At 37.1% G+C, this 21,132-nt stretch overlaps 1 protein-coding gene across 1 annotated transcript in view; it reads right to left on the reverse strand.

Moving 5' to 3' along the window:
* Positions 1–1,518: 1,518 nt before the first annotated feature.
* Positions 1,519–21,132, reverse strand: part of LOC131054704 (translocon-associated protein subunit alpha) — a 69,199-nt gene continuing 49,585 nt past the window's right edge. Inside the window, exons 7-8 of the mRNA XM_057989262.2 lie at positions 2,113–2,181; positions 1,519–1,935 (exon numbers count right to left, since the gene is read on the reverse strand). Coding sequence (XP_057845245.2) covers positions 1,867–1,935; positions 2,113–2,181 — 138 coding nt within the window. The 3' untranslated portion in view covers positions 1,519–1,866. The remainder of the gene's footprint in view (positions 1,936–2,112; positions 2,182–21,132) is intronic.

Raw genomic sequence — 21,132 nt, forward strand, 5'->3', positions numbered from 1 at the left:
AAAAAAATTAAGCTGGTGGTTATTGTGCTCCACAAAGAATGCATAAATTTCACGGTATGCCACCTAAAAAGTTCTTTACATTTGAATTAGACAAGCTCTAATTAGTACACCATCAACATTTTAAAAATTAAGCTGGTGGTTATTGTGCTCCACAAAGAATGCATAAATTTCACGGTATGCCACCTAAAAAGTTCTTTACATTTGAATTAGACAAGCTCTAATTAGTACACCATCAACATTCACATCAGCTACCAAGAGAAATTTCATCCTGATTGGATGGTAACCCAAGTTCGAATCTCCTTCACTGGCCCGGTGAAGAATTGTTGGGCAACCGTTTGAATATATATATTATAATAATGTTGAACAAACATATCGAGAGAAATAATAAGTGATAAGATGTACCTTAACTGTTAATCCATACAAAACAAAGGAACATTGTTTAATGTCTTTGAAATTTTGTTATAGAAGATACATTTAGCAGTTTCCAACTTAATATGAGATAAATTCACATATCCTTTGGTGTTAATGAATCTTATTTGCTGAGTAAAAAATCCTCAATTGTTCCAGAAAAGCTTCTGATGTCCAATTGCTTTGATCTATTAAATTTAGATCTCAAATGTCCCTTCCTGATTTAGCGATTCCCGATTCACTTAATCAAAACATTGTTTAATGTCTTTGAAATTTTGAACATACAAGATACATTTAGCAATTTCCTACTAAATTTGAGATAAATTTACATATTTTTTGTTGTTAATGAATTCAGTTATTTTCTGAATTAAAAATCCTCAATTGTTCCTCAAAAAGTTCGAATGTCAGAGTGCTTTAATCTATTGAATTTGGATCTCAAATATTATTTACTATTAATTTGGTTGAATTACTCAATAATTGATCTTCATGATTGTTATTAACTTATTTCAATAATTCTTTTATAAAAGTTACTTGGACATATTTCTACTTAACATGGATCAGCCTCAGCTATGTCTGCCTGATTCCCCGGAAGATGGCCTGAAACCCTCCCCAAGTTCAGGCCAAGTCCACCAAATCACAAATATGATAATCCATGTGGATGCTGTTTTAAAGAAGTGAAAAGAGTAAAGACGAGAAGCAAACATCAGAAAAAGAGTCATGTAATATGTAATTAATAAATTATCCAATTAAGCATTTCAACTGCAATCCCCGGATGCTTTGTTACCAGGATTCAGAAGCAAATAATCTTCTCCACTATACGTTCCCAACTTCCTACCTATGTTCATTTTACTGTAGAACAAGTTGTACATGTATCAGCCGCTATAACTTTACATGTTTACTGTAACTCTCGACACCAGTATTCAAAAATCACTTGTGATTTGAATTCCACCCGCAAAATAAAACCATAGCAAAAATGTTGACTATTCAAAGAGTCTAGTTAAGCAGCCTACCATGCACTTTGCTCATTGAAACTAGCGTTTCCTAAAGCCATAATTAGGTACCATCTCAGTTAATGGTCAATTTAAAAGGATCGTAATTCTTAAAAGGCAATTCAATAACACAATTAAATTTTTAAAAATAAGGGCCTTTTGCACTAAACGTCAACAGAATACATTGGGACCAGATCAGGAAAGATAACTTTTATGAAAATTCGGACTGCATAACATTACAAGAAACTTTTGTTGGAATGTAAGAAATCTCTTTTACCCCCAACTTTTGCATTCAAAAGCAAATGAGAGCAGCTTGGTAGTCTAACTCAAAACATATACCTCCTAACATTAAATTTCTACACTCTTTGAACTGCAACATATACCTTTTTGCATCCCATAGTTGCCACTATATTAAACGACTAGCTCCTGATCATTCCCTTTTACCCAAATAACCAATTGTAATTTGCATCTATTTCTTTTTCTTTGACCTGTGTGAGGCAGATAAATTGCTTGTAGGTTTTTGTGTAAATGCAGTTCCCTGTAAGCATTCACCGAAGTAAGAGGAAAATTAAGGAACAGGAAACAATTGCAATTTGCAGGTAACCAGGTGTGCATCCTCCAGTGCCAATATCCCACTCTTGAAACAAGAGTGACAAGCTTCATCTCAGAATACTATTACATTTTCCTTGAGCTTGAGAAACAGATAGAAACGTACCTTTAACCATTCATTTGCGATGTCAGAATTTCCGGTCCCAACTTCTACTTTTGATGTCTTCTTGGTTTTCTACATGAATAAATTAGTGTCAGACGATCAACCATATGTAATATAACTGAGCCTTGAGTCACCTAATAAATAATAAAATATATTCATTAATCTTAGGTTCTAATAAAGACCTATTTAGACAATAACTTCAACCACAGTATAGCAACTATTAAGAAAAAGGAAGAATGCTGGATGCCAAGTATTTAACGGAACATTCAAACCTAGCAGGTAACAAACATCCGTCCTTTTTGTTGGGAACTATTTTTGTCATGTATAGTTCCCAAGGATGGTATCAGATCCGTTTCCCTGCCAAGATGTGTAAGTACCTAATTATATTGCGGGGTTATTCGGTATGTGTCCATATGACTGGATTGTCGTTGAAGTTTTGAACTAGATAGGTGCACTACATAAGAAGCGGAGACTTTGATTCATACCAAATATATTAGTGAAGACATCAACTAATTAAAAATTGTTTTTGTTTCATCGCTCCAATGATAATCTTAAATCTAACCTGCAAACTCTGAATTGCAGAAGATATGTTCCTAAATGCTCACTGGGCATATACTATCTATTTGGCAAACAAAATGAATGGGAGAAAGAAGTTCAATGTCAAAGGAGATGGTGCAAGAAAAAATATAGGTTTTATTAAAACTTGTGAGAAATTCAGGGCAGAAATATAGCACTCACCTCCAGCGAAAGTACTTCTTAAGAGAGCAACTAAATTTTAACAATTAAATCTGGCAGAATTTGAATCTAATGAGCAGTCATCAGGGGACACCCTCCATCCTCAACTATCTTGGTAATGTCAAGGAATCCTGGATATCATTTCAAAAAATGGTCACTCTAAAATTTTGAAAAAGAAAAAAATACCTAAACTTTAAAGAGGGAGCCCAACCTAAAAAAACATATAAGAACCCTAGCACATACTATAATGCAATCAACAAAAAAGAGGAGTAATAGAGAAGAAAAAGAAAAAGGAAAATGAAAAGAAGAGGAAGAGGAAGAAGACCAACATCAACTCCTTGAGGTATGTTCTCAATTCCCATTGATCATTTATCTTCCTGTATTCTTGCTACTTGAAAGTTCAAATTATATGAAAATCATTCATAAAGCTGTGTTTTTGTTTTTATTTACATAAATACTAAATATTAAATAATACTACATGGGATTGCAATTTCTGTTTACCCTCTGCTTCTCTGCCTCATGCAACCTGAAGTAAGAATAGCATAGGAAAATCCTTCTGTTTGTACAGCTTGTCAGCTAGTGATTGTTTAAAGTTGCAGTGGACTAATCAAATTGTTTTTCAGGAATCTTCAATAACTCACAGAAGGATCACAACTTCTATGTATCCTCTGCTTCTGCACCCCATGAAACCTGAATAAAAATAGAAGGAAAATCCTTGAGGCTTGAGTCTTCCATTTTTTTACTAGACAGTAAGTTATACTTTGGGTTTGCAGGGCCAATATGAGTTCATTTAGCTTAAAATAAAGTGGAGTTTAATACGTTGGGAAATTGACAAGAGAAGTGGCAGGAGGAAAAGAACAGCAAAAGGAAACACTTAGTGCTAGTTCAGCTGAAAGTGCCACAAATTTCAGTTGTCACTCAAAAAGAAAACCCCTTATGAACAATTTGCAACAAGATTAGATGCCATCAAAACTATTAATTTTGGTGGGACTCTATGGAAATGTCATAGTTGTGCCCTTGAATGCTATGGAAGCATTGCAAGAGTAATGCACACCTCCTACACATCACTAGTAAAGGGGTTGGGGTATGTGATAAGCTTTCATTTCAACAGAAGGCTGAGAATGAAATTTTTTAACTAAAGGGGTAAAAATTTATTCAAACAAAACAAGAAGGGCCACACGCCCAGCAGAGAAGAATTACACAGCTCTGTCAGAATCCACTAATTTATCCAACAATTGAGACATATCTAGGGATAATTGCCCCTTATCCCCTATATTCCAGCCCTGCCTATGATCAGAAGCCCATTTGGCCAAGCAATCTGCAACTCCACTCCTATTACCTCAGCACCAACACTGGCACTAGTTCTACTAGCACTAACATTTGCAAGTTTCTGATTTTGCATTGGATGTAGTAGAGCTTAAGGGAAAACATAACGACATGGATTGTCTCAAACATTGTGGCGAATATGTTCAATGTACAGAACAAAAAAAAGGTAGATGATGCCATTTACAAATTCTTCTTTGCAACATTCCATGTTGCTTGCTCTCCTTATTTTAAGGAGGCTATGTCCAAGGTTGCACAAGTAGGGCCTTAACATGTGTCACCAAAGAAAACAAAATAGACTACTATCTTGAATAAAAACTAGTCCAAGATAAATGAAGGAATTGAGGGCCACATAGATCTCACATGGATGCATCATTATCCTGCATGGTTGAATGGACATTAGAAACCGTCCACTCATCAATATCATGGTCACATGCAAGCAGGGTCCTTACTTCCTTAGGATAGTCGATTGTTTGAGAAGCTACAAGGATGAAAAGTTTCACTTTCAAATCTTTAGAGATGCCATTGACGAAATATCCTAAGGAAGCTGCCTACGAGCCTATCTAGTGTACTTGTGTGCATAGCATGAACAATACACTCAAAAACATTATAGCAAAAATGAGTGGATCAAACAAGTTGCAGCCAATAAGACAGATGTCTTGATGTTTATCAACAATGACCACACATCTTGTGCACTATTTCAATCCTATAAGAAGGAATTCATCAAACCCACTGAAACCATATATGCATTCAACTTCATCCCATTGAAGAGGATGATTGAATTTCACGAGTGTTTGCAATTGGTATTACACGTGAAAAAATTGATGGGCTGAGATGAAGGCAAAGCAGGGCTTGGTGAAGGAAAAGTGAAGAGAAACACTTTTTAGTCAAATGCCAAATAAATAACTTCATCATATCCCTAGTTTCCATGATGATCTAATATGAGGACTCTTTGAGTAGGTATATGAGTAGATCAAGAGCATACTTGAAAAAATGAAGGTTGTTCAATGAGAAGTCCCACCTTGCAATTCTACAATGAACACAACCTATCATTTAACATAGGTGGGAGAAGCTCAACACTACTTTGCACATAGCCACATATGCAGTGAACCCAAAATGGTAGGTACAAAGGCCAAGTAAACTTCCTATAAATGACATGGAGGTGAAGAGGGACTTCATGATGGCCATTACAAAGATGTGCAACCCAAGGAAACCACACAGATCCAACATGAATGGACCAAATTTTCTCAACTTTGGGGCTACATGAGTTTGACAAAGAAAAATAAAGAAAATTTGTCATAGGAGAACCTAGTGAGTTTGAGGTACTTGTATGGGCCTTAACACTAATATGCACACCGGTCATTCAACTCTTATGATAGGTTTGTAGTTCCTCTACTACTAAGAGGAGCTAGTCTACATACAATGCCATCCACTCTATCAAGTACAAGTTTTCCTCTAGGAGAACAAAGTAGCTTGTGGTTGTGGTTGTATATGGCACCCTGTGTCACATGGATTGCAAGAGGATTGAGTACAACAGTCCCACAATATGGTGAGATGTAGAGCCAAAGGAGCCAACATGGATTGATGAGGATTAAGTTGTTTGTATAGGGTCGATCAGAGTCCAATAGCTACTTGAGCCTAGCTGTTCCAGCAATGAGTATGCCACAGCATTTGCATCAGATGATAAGTTAGATTGGCATTGTACACTGTACCTTAAACTTCATGAATAGTAGAAATATTTGAACCAGTTGATTGTCAAATTTTCAAACTTTGAATACATTTCAGCTCATTAAACTCATATTATTTAATAAAAGATAAATTACAACTTCTTTTACTTTTTTTAATTGAATTTTCAAATATTAAAATTTATATTTAGGTTAATAGCTGTCCCAAAAATCTGGAAAACAAATTGTCATTCCCAAAATCCATCCCCAAGCCTTGAAACTTAATTAAATTATTAAACACTACAAATGAATTTCCATTAGTACAAGCAAGTCAAGATCAATCATTAAACGACAAGGCTCCAAGTAAAACAATAGAAAACCCACAATAATGCAAAAAAAACCATGTTAAGCCAAATGGAAATGCACTCGGGATTTGGTATATATACATCAGAAGTCATATAGTTGTTAGTACCACATTGTGGATAAGGGTGGGGTAAAGCCAAATGGAAATTACTCCTGACAATTGGGGGGAATTTTAACATCTGAATGACTAGAAAAAATAACCTACTCAGAGTTCACATCATATATCAAAGTTAATTTTATATGGCAGAGGATTTATTTTATATCAAAAAATGGATAGATTAATCTACCAAAATTAATTTTAATGGCAGCAGATTTGTTGGTGTTATCATTGAAATTTGAATATTATGAAGTATATTTATAATTTAGATACAAATGCACAAAAATACTTAGTTATCAATGTGAACTAGCTTAAGACTTAAGCACATTAAAAACACCATCAATAACATTTATAAAGTAATATATAGATTGGCATCTGTCAATGTGAAATATGGTAAGAAAAAGAACAAGTTACATCTTTAAAGAATTTAATTAAATCAACTCAATCTCATTTATAATTATAAATATCTTTGAATAAAAAGAGAGTACTTATCTGAATCACAGCACTTGGAAAGGTCACTCTCACCCTGGGAGATTTTAGTGGTATTGATTCTCATTGCTATAGCACGCTTTGGAGTACCTTTGTAAAAACACAATACTTGACTACTTGTGCAAAAGCTCTGGCTAGGACAATCCCAGGTGTACTCTACACCCCGAGTTGGGAATAATGATTTAATGACAATGAGTTTTGAAATCTAATTTTGCAGCTATATTAAGAGGTAGCAAGAAATGAGAAATCTATGACAAAATGAGGCCTATCAATGAATATATTGAGGTATTGCTTGACAACATGTTTAGTTGTTTACTAGTTTGTCAAGGATGTGAATTACATTAATAGAGTAGAAAAACACCAATAAACATTTGCAAGTTCCCACAGAGATTTAATAGCAAAGAGAAAGAAATCATTGCAATTGTAAACTAAGGATCTTTGTCGAACATTCAAACAATTACTTAATTGCATTCGACTGTAGAGAAAATGTCTGGCTGGAGTATTGTAAATTATAAAATGAAGAAAATTCCTGTTGATCATGATACTCAAAATCAAGTAACTCTAAATGGTAAGTGGTCTCTTCTTCACCTTCTCAATTAACTGAATATGATGACTTACTATGCAAGAGATGAACATCTTCATATTTTTATAAAGATGGCAGTTGCCAAATTTAACATGTACAAGAATAATCTAGAATAGACAGTAGTACCAAGATTCTCACTCTGAAGATACACCAAATTTCTTTGCCTCTGTAGCACCATAAAAGGCTACAAGCCTTGGAATATCTGACTGCTACATTCCCCTATATTATTAAAGTTAAAAAACTCTAGATGCAAATCAGTCAGATGAAAATCAAAAAATGGAACGGATAGCAAGTATCCATAAGGATGAGAAAAAGCCTAGAAACTCAGTATCAATACCAACTGAAGAGGGGCTAGAGATAAATCGAACCAAAATATAAGCTTAAAACAGAGTATCAAAACTCGACATGAATCGGGCGGATTTCCCGAGTTGGCGAGTCGAATGAAGCTCGGCGAGTTTTGGTAGCTCGTGACTTGGACTCGGCAAGTTTTTCGCATAACTTGCATGCGAGTTATGGACAAACTCGTCGAGTCCGAGCTCCAGGACTAGCGCCGCGGCAGGTCACGTTCTGACTTGCAAAAAAGAAAAGGTTTTTGACATGTTTTTTTTTGTATTTCTTTTTCATTTAACCCTAAAAGGTCTTCTAATTGCTAGTTGTGAGAAGAAGAGAGGAAAAGTGAGAGAGAGGAAAGAAAACAAGAGGCCATAGGTTTTGGACACTAACTCCTCTCTTATCACTCTAGCGGAGATCGATCCAGAGTCTGAGTGGAACACTGAGTCTACTGATCCCGTCTTCACTGAGGACCATGAGTGGGTTGACCGGGCAGACAGAGAGGCTAAGGTTGTGGCTATGGCAGAGGAGGAGGATAGAGCACAATCCAGCACAAGCACAGTTGATGTTGATCATTGTGGCACCTCACAAACGGAGACTATGGCTACTCAGTCATCCTGGACCTACCCTAGACGCCTTTGTAGGAGGCAGACAGACCATTCTGAGGCTGAGGCTGAGGATGAGCTAGAGCCTCAGCCGTAGACTTGTTTTTGTTTGCAGTTACATATATGTTTGGGAGCATTTGATGTCATGGATTTTATATACATTTGACAACATTTATAACTCTATATATCTATGTTTTCTATTTCCTTCAGCTACAATTTACATTTCTATGCATGTGATGGATGTATGTTTATGTATGTGATCAAATTAGCTTCTGTTATAGTGTCTTTAAGCTTTATTCAATAATGGGTGCATGAAACAAGTTTTAAATCGTTAAAAATCTCTAAATTTCAAGGGTTTTTTAATTTTGCCGAGTCATGAATTGAGTCGGCCTTGCCGAGTCTGAGTCTGGGAACTTTGCTTAAAATACAGAAGTATAAGCCAATAAAACATGAGACAATATGTTAGGACTTTCAAGTAATGCATATCTTCAACGATTTCGACAATTGAAAACACAATGTCGCTTTCTGATTCGAGGGCCAGTCCCAAGTCTTATTTTCAGCATTTCAGAACCATCCCACAGCAACACCTTCCTCTTTACCACATTGGATTGCATTCCAGTGACCAGTTGATATGATGAACTAGTGCATTTTAGAAATTCTCTGAGGTGGGGGATCTCTTGGGGGGCACGTGATGCTGGTTTTTCCGTACAGGTATTGTAAACTCTCTTTTTGCTCTTTAATTGCTCAAAACTATTGATATGGCATCAACCATGTTGAAAACACTTTGATAGCAATGTCAAACAGTCAAAAGGCCTTCTTCCTGCTTCTTTAGACAAATAATATATGCCGCTTGGTTCTCCTTAATTCTTTGGACATTACTCAGAATTAGATTGATGCATTGTTGATGGTTGAAATAATCCATATTTTTGGATTCCATGACATCGGCTAGACCTTCTAAAGAGTCATTAATATTGCACAATGCTGTGTTGACAGTAATTTCATTTGAGTGCAGATTATTTGCAGAGGCGTCTTTCCTGTTTCAAGCTTGGTTATCATTGTCCAAAATGGATGGAGGGGTTTCAGCCTGGGCCTTATAGAGTGAAAGACTGTAGTTATGTGAGTAGGGATCTTATCCTTGGGGGTGACAACAAGAGGCTTAGATTGCAGGGTTTCTTGGACTTGGATATTAGCTCAGAAGCTTAAGTTACTTTCTCAGAGTGAACGGTATGAAAGATAAAAAACTAGAGTTGGGCAATGAGAAAGCATAAGTAAAGGCAATCTTCCTCTTTTGATTGATTGATTTTCATGGTAACATGTCATGGCCTATAAGGTCTCAGCATCATTGACTTTTCAATCAGCAGAAGTCTTGCATTTCTCATCAAGAATGATAGTGACATGGTTGTCTGGTCTGAAGCTTTCCTCTCTATTTATGTCTGCACTTACCCTCTCCATTTTCTTGCTGTCAACATATCATTTTATCATTCTATTATAAGTCTTTAGGAGGACACAACTGGCTCCAAGACATTTGCATTGACAAAACCAGATAGCTCGATTTATAGAGTTTACTATTAAGCAAATACTCCTGGGTTCTATAATTGCAGCACTTGTAGTGCCCCAAGGTAAAAGATATACTCAGAATGACCTTTTAAAAGCAAATACAACAAATGCATGTAAGGGTGAAGTACATAGTGACCCACTGCTTGTTTAAGAACAAACACAGTATTAAGGACATTCTTTGCAGATAATTGGTCTGACAGGATGATAGTATGATTAAACATAAACAATTTAACTCTTAGTAATTAGTCATCTGCCCAACTTGAACTCTATAGATGAGAAACTTGTCACTTTTCCATCCGTTGATACCCAAGAGTCATAAATGGGTGGGCTATCTCGGTAGTTCAAATGTTGATCCATTTTGATTGTGCAGTGGCATTCAAGATGTAAGGCTTTCAAATGTCAAGATCATGGAGTCATTCCCTGTGAAAGACAATCTATATCAAACTCTCTGTATTTCATCATAATGTGATGACCTAGGTCATTTGAATGTAGTTGATGTCTTTCCAAATTGATAGCAAAGATGAAGAAGACGCAAGTATTCACATAAAGGGCAAGTATATATTGTGAACTCTATTTGTCAACCTTTACCAATGCAGAGATAGCTGGGATTATGTTGAGAGTGTGACATGTTTTTATGCCCCCTAAGGAGCATCAACATGCTTTTGTGAAAAGTATTTTTAAGGTGAACCGCCCCAATTTGAGTCCACTTAGACCTTTGGTCTTGCTATTTGCCTCTTGTAACTGAAAATTTGTGTAAAGCTGTTTGTGATCATTATGGGTGCCATTCATAATTAATGTATTATTAAAACTGAAGTGCATTGTATTATTTCAAGGGATAGAGCTGGTACAGACTATTCAGATTAGACCGATGTGGAATTGGGTTGAACCCACTGGGAGATATCAACCCCCATATACCATTCTCATTGCAGATTTAAAAAAAGAAATGTTGAAGGAATCTGACGATGTAGCCAAAAATAGAATGAAACAATAAAACACTTACCCAGCCTATTAATCCACTCCAGCTGTCCCCACCATAGTAGCAAAACTGAGTGAGTGCTCGGCTGAATTGCCGCGAGCCTGCGACTCGTGAGTTTTCCAACTCGCTTCACTAAATGGATGCAACTTGCCCACCAGTTTAGGGGCAAGCCAAGCTGAGTTCTCAATTAGTTTTCCCTATGAATCAGCCAAGGTTTTAGCTGAGACTCGCAAGTATTTAGCATGAGCTCAACTAGCGACAATTTAAAATAGAACCCACACGATTTTCAATATTTTGAAGAGCACACAATCATACTGAGGGGGGCAGGGGGGGTGGGGGGGCAGGGGGTGTTGAATCAGTATAATACAATTCTTTACTTTTTCAAACTTAATACCATAAGCATATCAATTGCACAATATCAACAATATAAGATGCAACAATTACACAACACAAGTGGAACACACAAAGTTGGATATTTTGTCATTGATGATCAAGGTCGTATAAATCTCAGAGGATTACTCAAAGTAATAGAGAATTTGCTTGAGTTGTTTGAGGTGCTTGAGGTGCTTACCTACTTGCTTGAGCTACCTGGGAGTCTGGTTGAGCTGCCTACTTGTGAGCTTGAACTGGTTGGTTGCTTGGTTGAGCTCCTTGCTTGTCTAGTTGAGCTTCTTGGCTGTCTACTTAAGCTGGTTGTGTGCTTACTTGTCTGCTTGTCAGCTGCTTAGTCAGATTAATATGCCATGTCATCATTTGAACTTTCAAAAGGTTCAAGTTTTATAATTTTAAATATGGTGGTGTAAGTGTTTAAACTCATCTGTATCGTAAGTGGCTCGTTAATTGGTTTCAGATTTACTTATATATTTATTCCTCCTTATTTTGGGTCCGACAGCTTCAGCTAAGTGTAACGTCTTTTGGCATTTATGAGCCATTTGTTTTCTAAAGAAAAACCTTATGGTAGCAGACACGATGCAATGAGAATCTTCATTAGTGAATTACGTGAATGGTAGCAGACACGATGCCTTGCTACTGTTTTTGAATAATTTGTTTTACACCAAGAAAAGTAAAGAGATGTTCATGGCCAAGCCGTCTCTTGTGGTTGGCAGTTTTTATCTTCTTTGATAAGTTCGTGGTCCTTAAGAGACGCTTTTTTTTTGGGGGGGGGGGGTCAGAATTTTCATATATAGAGTCGTGGTTTTTATTAATAACTGCTTTGCGTGTTATTGGAGTTGGAGGTATCTTTTCAGATAGAGTCGAGTATGGTTATCGCACTGGAAAAGGAAATAGAGTTATCGAGCCAAGTTTGGGAGGTGAGATTTTATTTTTCCAGTATATGAGAACACCGTTGTTTTTCAAAAAACAGAAATGGCTGTGAGTTGAGATTACCATCATTAATTGTATTCAGCTTTTCACATATGAGAGTTAGTTTCTGGGTATTCATGGTTGAAGCGTTCAGATATTTTGGAAAAAGTTCATCGGAAAAGACATGACTACGATGTGAAGATTTTAATAGAAATGGTGATGAGAAGTTTTTTTTGTTATGTGTTTGTACATTTACGAAGTCTTCATGACTGAGCTGAAAAACATTTCAAGATTGTGGAAGTATTTCAAAAAGTGAAATCAAGTTTATCAAAGTCGGGGTATGGGGAAGATAGTGGAGCTTATCTGTGAGATTCGTGAGATGAAAGGATGTTACTGTTTTGGTTTGCTGTGAGCTTGTATTCATTGATATATCTATTGCTGATAATACAGAGGTGCTGTGTAATTTTGGATTGGGATTGAAGTTCTGAGAAGTATTTTGAGTTTTAGTGTATTTTTGAATTGGTGCTCAAACTAAGGTTGATGCCTCATCTGTTTGGAGTTGGTGCTCACTTTTGTATTCAAGGTTGGTGCCCATTTATGTTAATGAAAGCTATTTGATGCTGTGGTTTTTTACCCAAAAGGGTTTTCCATGAGAAATCCTTGTGTTTGTCTTAATGGTTGTTCTCTTTATGCTTTATGTGGTTTCATGCATTTTTAGTTTTGAAAAGTTCTCAAATATTGGTTCACCCTCCCCCCTCTCAGTATTTCTTGTATGCTTCTCACACAATTGAAAAATAATTGGATAGATTATTCAACGAAATATAACCGTATATATAGAGATTACAAGACGACGTTCTTAATTAAGAACTAGTCATTAAAGTGAAATCTAATAAGCTAAAAAGCTTAAAATAACAACTAAAGCTTAAAAAGCTAAATAATAAAAAGCTAACTATGCGTCTTTAATAAAGAAGCAATAGTTTCACTTAATGAGCTAAAAAAGCTAAAAAGCTAGATGACCATTAATAAAAGAATAAATATAACTAAGTAAAATATAATTAAATATTCTAATACCCTCCCTTAATGGTCATCCTACCTACTACACCAAGTTGCCCTCTAAATTTGAGAAACTTTGCTGGGCTCAGAGACTTGGTGAAGATATCTGCAGTCTAATCTTCTGTAGGAATGTATTGCAATATCACTGATCCATCTTCAACATGCTTGCAGATGAAATGACAATGAAGCTCCACATGCTTGGTCCGCTCATGGAAGACTGGATTTTTGGCTAATTTCAGAACCCCTTGATTATCACAAAACAAGGGAGTAGGTCCTGGTTGAGACATTTGCATGTCTGCAAGCATCCTACGTAGCCAAATTGCTTCACATGTTGCCTTGACAGTTCCCCGATACTCTGCTTCAGTCGAGGAAAGAGCTATTGCTTGTTGTTTCTTGCTGGTCCATGTGACGACACCTATGCCCAAGCTGAAAATATACCCAGAAGTTGACTTTCTGTCATCAACACAACCTGCCCAATCTGAGTCTATGAAACCAACCAGCCTAGGATCTTTGCTCCTACTATACAGAATGCCAAAATCAAGAGTGCCCTTCACATATCTTAGCACATGCTTCGCTGCAACCCAATGTTCAGCTTTTGGGGCTGACATGAGGCGAGAAATATAGCTCAACGCATAACTGATGTCAGGTATAGTGGCAGTGAGATAGATGAGGCTGCCCACTAGTTGCCTGAATGAAGACTCATCCACTATAGGTGAATCTGATTTGGCTGATAATTTCAGCCCTATCTCCATAGGTGTAGATGCAAGTTTGCAGTCTTGCATTCAAAACTTATCCAACAGGCTCTTGGCATACTTTGATTGAGAAATAAATATGTGGCTATCAATCTGCCAAACCTCTACACCGAGACAATAATGGAGAAGTCTCAAACTTGTCATATCAAAATACTTACACAAATTATGTTTGACCCGCATGATCAAATGTGTTGTACTGCCAGTAATGATGAGATCGTCAATATAGACTACTAGAAATAGAATATCATCACTAGTATGCTTGACATACAAATTGGGATCAAGACTCCTCTGAAAGCCTTGATCAAGCAAGTACTTATCAATTTTTATGTTCCATGCAAAAGGAGCCTATTTGAGGCCATAGAGTGCTTTGACTAGTCTACATACCTGGTGTTCTTTATGAACAACCTTGAAACCTAGAGGTTGCGTCATGTAGACTTCTTCCTACAAATCACCATTGAGGAAGGCACTCTTGACATCCATTTGATGGACTTTCCATCCAAACTAAGCTAAGAGAGCGAGGACAAGCCAAATGGTACTCGTCTTGGCTGTGGGAGCAAATGTCTCCTCATAGTCGATGCCCTTCTTCTGTGAAAACCCTTTTGCTACTAATCGAGCCTTGTACTTATCAAGGGTTCCATCAACTTTATACTTGACTTTAAACACCCATTTGCAGCCAATGGGCTTCTTCCCTGGAGGAAGATTTGACAATACCCAAGTGTTGTTTTTCAAAAGACTATGTTGCTCAGCTGCCATAGCCTGTTCCCACTCAGGTACACCTTTAGCCTTTGTATATGTCTGAGGCTCATAAATACTGTGAATGTTGGCCATAAGAGCAAAATTAACTGTGTTTTGCTTGCTCTTGCCTCTAGCTGATCTACCCTCAATGAGCTCACCATTATGAAGATCACCAATGGTCTTGGCCCACCACTTAGGCCAGAAAGTAGAAGTACCAACATCCGCTGCAGGATGAAGAAGATTACCTAGAATATCTGGAGCAAGCTCCTCTGGATGTGGATCCGGAAGGTCCTGAGGAAAGTTTGGTGGTGCAATGTCATGCCTGGGAGACCCCACAACTCTAGAGTCAACTAAATCCCTCCCATCAGGTGGAGCTGAGGGAAGGTGAACACCCATATCTGAAGTCTCTGGAAACTGATCCTCAATGCTCAAATCAGGAGAAGAAGGCTGAAAAGGCCCTCATTCTTCATCAAATACTACATCGCGACTGAATATGACACGATCAGTGTCTACATCAATCAGCCAATAAGCCTTATGGTTGTCACTGTAGCTGATGAACATCAATTTTTGACTCTTGGAATCCAATTTGGTGCACTTGGCACCTGGAATCCAAACATAAGCTGTAGAGCCAAAAAATTTCAAATGACTAATTTTGGGCTTCCTGCCAGACCAAGCTTCCTCTGGAGTCATCTTCTTAACAGCCTTTGTGGGAGACCGGTTCAGAAGGTAGGCTGCAGTGAAGACCACTTCCACCCATAACTGCTTTGGAACATTTCTATGCTCCAACATAGACCAAGCCATCTCAGTGACTGTACGGTTCTTGCGCTCAACAACACCGTTCTGTTGAGTGTAAGGTGTGGTAAGCTAATGCTTAATGCCATGTGATGCACAAAAGTTGGTGAACTTTGTAGAAAAAAATTCCCCTCCATTGTCAGAGCAAAGAGTGACTATGTGACATCCAGACTCTTTTTCCACCAAGGCCTTGAACTTCTAAAACATGCTAAACACCTCTGATTTCTGCTTGAGGAAATACACCCACAAGCATCTGCTGAAATCATCAACAAACAATAGAAAATACCAGCATCCAATGACTAATGGAGTGGTTCATGGGACCACAAATATCTGCATGAATGAGCTGCAAGACCTTGGATGCTCTCCAAGCGTCTCCATCTAAAAACGGAGTCCTATGCTACTTTCCAGCTTGACAAGCCATGATTCTGAGTTTGAATCTTAGGTAATCCTACAACTAGATCCTCTCGAACCAACTAAGAGAGATAGTGAACATTCAGATGCCCATATCACTGATGCCAAAGAGTGTTGATGGAAGTACTCCTTGCTGCCATGGAGAGCTCTTGAGAACTAGAAGAATCAACAAGTCTATAAAGACCATGATCCTCAATGCCAACTACAACTATAGTGCGAGTCTCCCTATCAACAATGTTGCACTTGTGCAACCCGAAGACGACATCCAGCTGTGGTGAATGCTCCATAATCTAACTGACTGACAGTAGATTGAGATTCATACCAGGTACAAAGTATACATTGAGGAATATCAAATCCCTCCCACCAGATGAAATCTGAGCGTTGCCCTTGCCAACAACAATATACTCTTCGCCTCCTCCAAAGATCACTGAATCAGTGAAAGGCATGTACTCTGTAAACCAATCCTGACGATGTGTGAAATGCCAAGAGGCTCCAGAGTCAATGTACCAGGCTAATGATTGAACATCATCAAATGGGGTTTGGGCCATGAACGCATAGAAGGCAGATTCCTTCTGATCAGGATGCGTGGCAGAATTGGCTTTCTGCTTGGACCCTCCCTGTTTGGATTGTTGGGATGCTATCAATTTCCTGCAATCTTTAACCAAATGGCCAAACATATGACAGTAGTTACACTGTAAGCTCCTCTTCTTCGAAAACTACTGAGGTTGACCTTGACCTTCTCCTTTCTACTGGAAGGACAGAGCTTTACCCTTGTTCTTATTCGAAGTTGTGGCTGTGAAGGCCTGTTCAATGGATGAACTAGCATTGCTTCCAAACTGCTACTTCCATCGATCTTGTTGTAGAAGCTTGTTGCAGAGATCAAGAAACTTCAAATCAACACTAGTAGATGAGATATTGAGTGTATCAATGAAATGCTCATAGGATCTAGGAAGGTTTTTCAGCGTGATCACTATCATATCCTCTTCCACCATGGTTCATCCTATAGCTTCCAACTGGTCACAGATGTCCTTGATCTTCGTAAGATGTGCCTGGATAGATGACTTCTCATCCATCATGATAGAAAACAGCATATTCTTCAGAAAGAAAGCTCAGCTCTTGTCGGATGTTTCATGAAGATCTTTCAAGAGACCCCAGATCTCTTTAGCTGTTTTACCTTAAGGCACTTGAGGGATTTGATCATCTGTGACTGAGAGTTTGATAAGCATGATTGCCTCTCAATTTTTTGCATCATGTTTGTCTTGATCTTCACCTGCTGCTTTAGAACGAGATTCCTTGCCCAAAACAATCTGATCAAGGCAACGAATACTCAAAAATGGTCAACATGCGCTGTTTCCAGGTGTTGTAGTTGTGGCAAAAATAATCTGAAACCCTAGAGAGGAATTCGAGGCATGAATCCCAATGCATGAATTTCGAGGTTTTGCTGAAAAACCTAGAAATTAAGATTTTCTACTAATTCAAAACCTGAAATTTTCCTGAAAATAATCAGAAAAATAATAATTGCCAGAAAATAATATTGCTTTTTTATTAAAAAATTAGTAAAAAAATAAATTTCCTGCAAAAAAAAATAGCTGATTTTTCTAGTGAAAAAAATCTTCAAAGCCCTAATGTTCTGGAAAAGAACAAAAAAGATTATACACGAAAAAAAATCGTTAAAAAAATAGGCAGAGATCGCAAACAGATTTTTTGTTAAAAAAAATCATTAAAAAAAAGGGTGAGCCTAGAAAATCGTGGAAACAATCCACGAAATTCGCTGCCGCGCAAAAAGAAGACCCAGCAATCGTAGAAGGCCGGCACGAAAAAATTGCAGAAATCGCGAAAAATAAAAAATCCGCTTGGAAAAATAATAGCGCCCTCAGAAATTATGATCCCCCAAAAAAACGCGGCAGTGAAAATAGCAAAAAATGCGTTGGAAATACTTAGTGTAGAGAACTCGCGGAAATAATTCTACTGGAAACATAAAAAGCAGGCAAAGAATGACGCCCCCTGCAAAAATTGCGAAAACCGAAAAACGTTGACTGAAAAAAAGTCGATGAAAAATATTCACCCAAAGAAGGATTTCCGCTCTGTAAAGAAACACAATCACCCTGCAAAAGAACCACGATTTGAGAACACTACAAACCCTCCAAAAATGCCCCAAAAAAATTCGCCCAAAAAAGAGACTTTTTTTTAATCTCTTAAAAAAACTTTCAAAATTTTTCACAACAAAACTTTCGAATTTTTTTTATTTCCATGCTCTGATACCATGAAAAATAATTGGATGGATTATTCAACAATATACAACCGTATATATAGAGATTACAAGACAACGTTCTTAATTAAGAACTAGTCGTTAAAGTGAAATCTAATAAGCTAAAAAGCTTAAAATAACAACTAAAGCTTAAAAAGCTAACTATGCGTCTTTAATAAAGAAGCAATAGTTTCACTTAATGAGCTTAAAAAGCTAAAACGTTAAATGACCATTAATAAAAGAATAAATATAACAAAGTAAAATATAATTAAATATTCTAATAACAATTTATGTGGAAACCATTATGGGAGAAAACCACAGCAAAATATTGCTTATATAGATTCTCTTTTACAAACTTTATAGTCACCAACTCACAGGAGACACCAATCCCCTCAATTCGTACGCACCAACCCCCACAACTAAGCATCAACTTAGCGAGAGACACCAACCTCCCCTTTAGGAAGCACCAACCCCCACAACTAAACATCAACTTAGCGAGAGACACCAATCTCTCCTTTAGGAAGCACCAACCTCTCCAATATGAGGCACCAACCTCAACATAACAAAGTCTTTTTCTTCTTAAAAAACTCCTTCACAAGTCTGCTCAAAACTCCTCTCTAATACATTCTTCACAATTCTGTCTTGAATCTTTCATGAATATGTTCAAAAGTCTCATTATTCTGCTCATATGTTTGCTGAAATTTGCTATGTAAGTTTGCTCAAATCCACCATATAAGTTTGTTCAAAAACTCCCTTCAATATGCTTCATAACTATGCTCCAAAATCTTCTTTTAACCTTACATGAAACCCCCTTCACAAATCTGTTTATACCTCTCTTCAAGTCTGCATATACATACTCATAAATATGCTCATAACTTCTTCATGAACCTGCTCATAAGACCTTCAAAAATCTACTATAAGGCTGCTCATAAATCTGCTATAATATCACACATAAATCCTTCATAAAATCTGTATATATGCACTTCTTAAAATCTGCTCTTTATATGCTTGGATGTGCTGGTGTATAGATGATATAACTCTTGTTCACATGCAACCCTAAAGCACTTATTCATAATTCCCTTTTATATCTTCCCAAGAGAAGCAATTTCCCTTAGAGACACCTACTTTTACCTTCAAACATCATTACTCTCCATCAAAAAACAAATCGCAACTTTTCCACTTGAAAGATTGTTTACACAAACTTGTTTAATGAATCGCACCACTTCAAATGTGAATAAGACAAAATACTTCACCTTTTTGAATAAGACAAATTTTGTCTTATATGAGGAGGCAGATTTTAAACATTCTTACTAATCCTTTTGCTGTCTTTAACTTAATCGTTGCACCCTTATTCTCACTATTCGTTGCACATTCTTTAAACAAATATTCGCTACTCCACTTAAAGCATAATAAATGCCCTAATAATATCAACCACTGATCATTCTTATTGTATGTTAAACGCTGTATATTACAATTAAGTACCTTCTTTAATAAAGTAGAATCACTGCCCTTTTTTTATTCTAATGTCTGCTCCTTTTGTCTAATCAATTCTTAACCTTTATCGCTGACTTTTTAAACAAAATGAGTGCTGCCTTTTCAATATCTATTTCTGCATCTTAATTAACTTAATCGCTGCCTTTGGAATCACTTGATCTATATTACCTTGTTCTCATTGCAGCTAACAGATTCTACATCACAAATTTCATCATTTGAATGATGTAACTCCTCATAATTTTCACATGCATGTCTTCACTGATAAGATTAGTGCTCCCACTAACAAATAACTCTGATTCACTAACAAATAATTCTGATTCAATCACCTCTTCATCACTTGCATCCATATGAGATTCAACGACATTGCTCCCATTTGGCCAACACTGCAGGTAAGATGTATTCTCCCCATTGACAACAGCATGTGGTTCAAGCTCAATTGATTTATCTACAGCACACTGCAATACTGGAAAGTCATCCAAATTTATCACAAATGGATGCCCAAATTCCTGTGCCTCGTTTATGACATAATTGGATGTGTCATGTCTATTTTCCCGTATCATGCCAATATACTTCACTGTCCAACTGTTTGGTTCCAATTGCATCAACCTCATATCATCAACTTCATCTATTCATGCTGTGTAATCTGATTTCGCTTGGTCTCGTATATTACCAACCTATCCATTGATTAATGGCCTATGGCCTTTTACAATGTCCTTGAGAGTTATGAACTCGTTGACATCAATGACAATCATACCAACAACCTTTGATCTATGAACTCCTTGACATCAACAATAATCTTGTCCATATACTTTCAAGTTTCAACATTAATGACAGCATTGTCTTCTTACCTTTGACATCAATGACAACTTTCAACTTATTTCATGTCATTTTTTGACATTTATGATCTTGTTTTACCCAACAAAAGATGGTTTTGGCATCCAGTGACAAAAACACAACAAGATAAGGGATAGGAAGAATGAAAATTTGATCAAAAATAGTGTGCACTTGGTGCTAGAGAAAAATTGAAAATAGTGATAAATTTATAAAAGATGGCATGTGTCATGAAGGTTTGTGTGGTTTTGAAGGCCTTCATTTGGGTGCTGCCCTCAAACCCCTACATGTCGCTGTCCCCATGTTGTCCCCAATACAAGCTCTTTGGTCCCTGTTGTCACAAAAGTTTGCACCCTTGCTGAGCTATCAACTCATCAACCTCGTGAAACATGAAAACAACCCCAAAGTGTGGGACCTTGTGCAAGGGGTTGAATCTCCGGAAAAGGCCAACTTCCTCCCTAATCCAAGTGTAGGTGTTGAGCCAACCCAACACTTCAAATACTACTTCTAAACCTACTCTAACTGCTTGTAGGAGAAAAAGGTGAGAAAATGCCGAAAGTAAAGAGGTGATGCACCAAGATAAGAGATGTCTCTCCCCGCCCCAAAATGAAACAAAAAATCAATCAAAATACGTTGAAGATGCACAAATTTCAATTGCATGAATGACACCAAACGCATGTTTG

The sequence above is a fragment of the Cryptomeria japonica genome, chromosome 5, assembly GCF_030272615.1.
Source record: "Cryptomeria japonica chromosome 5, Sugi_1.0, whole genome shotgun sequence".
NCBI lineage: Eukaryota > Viridiplantae > Streptophyta > Pinopsida > Cupressales > Cupressaceae > Cryptomeria > Cryptomeria japonica.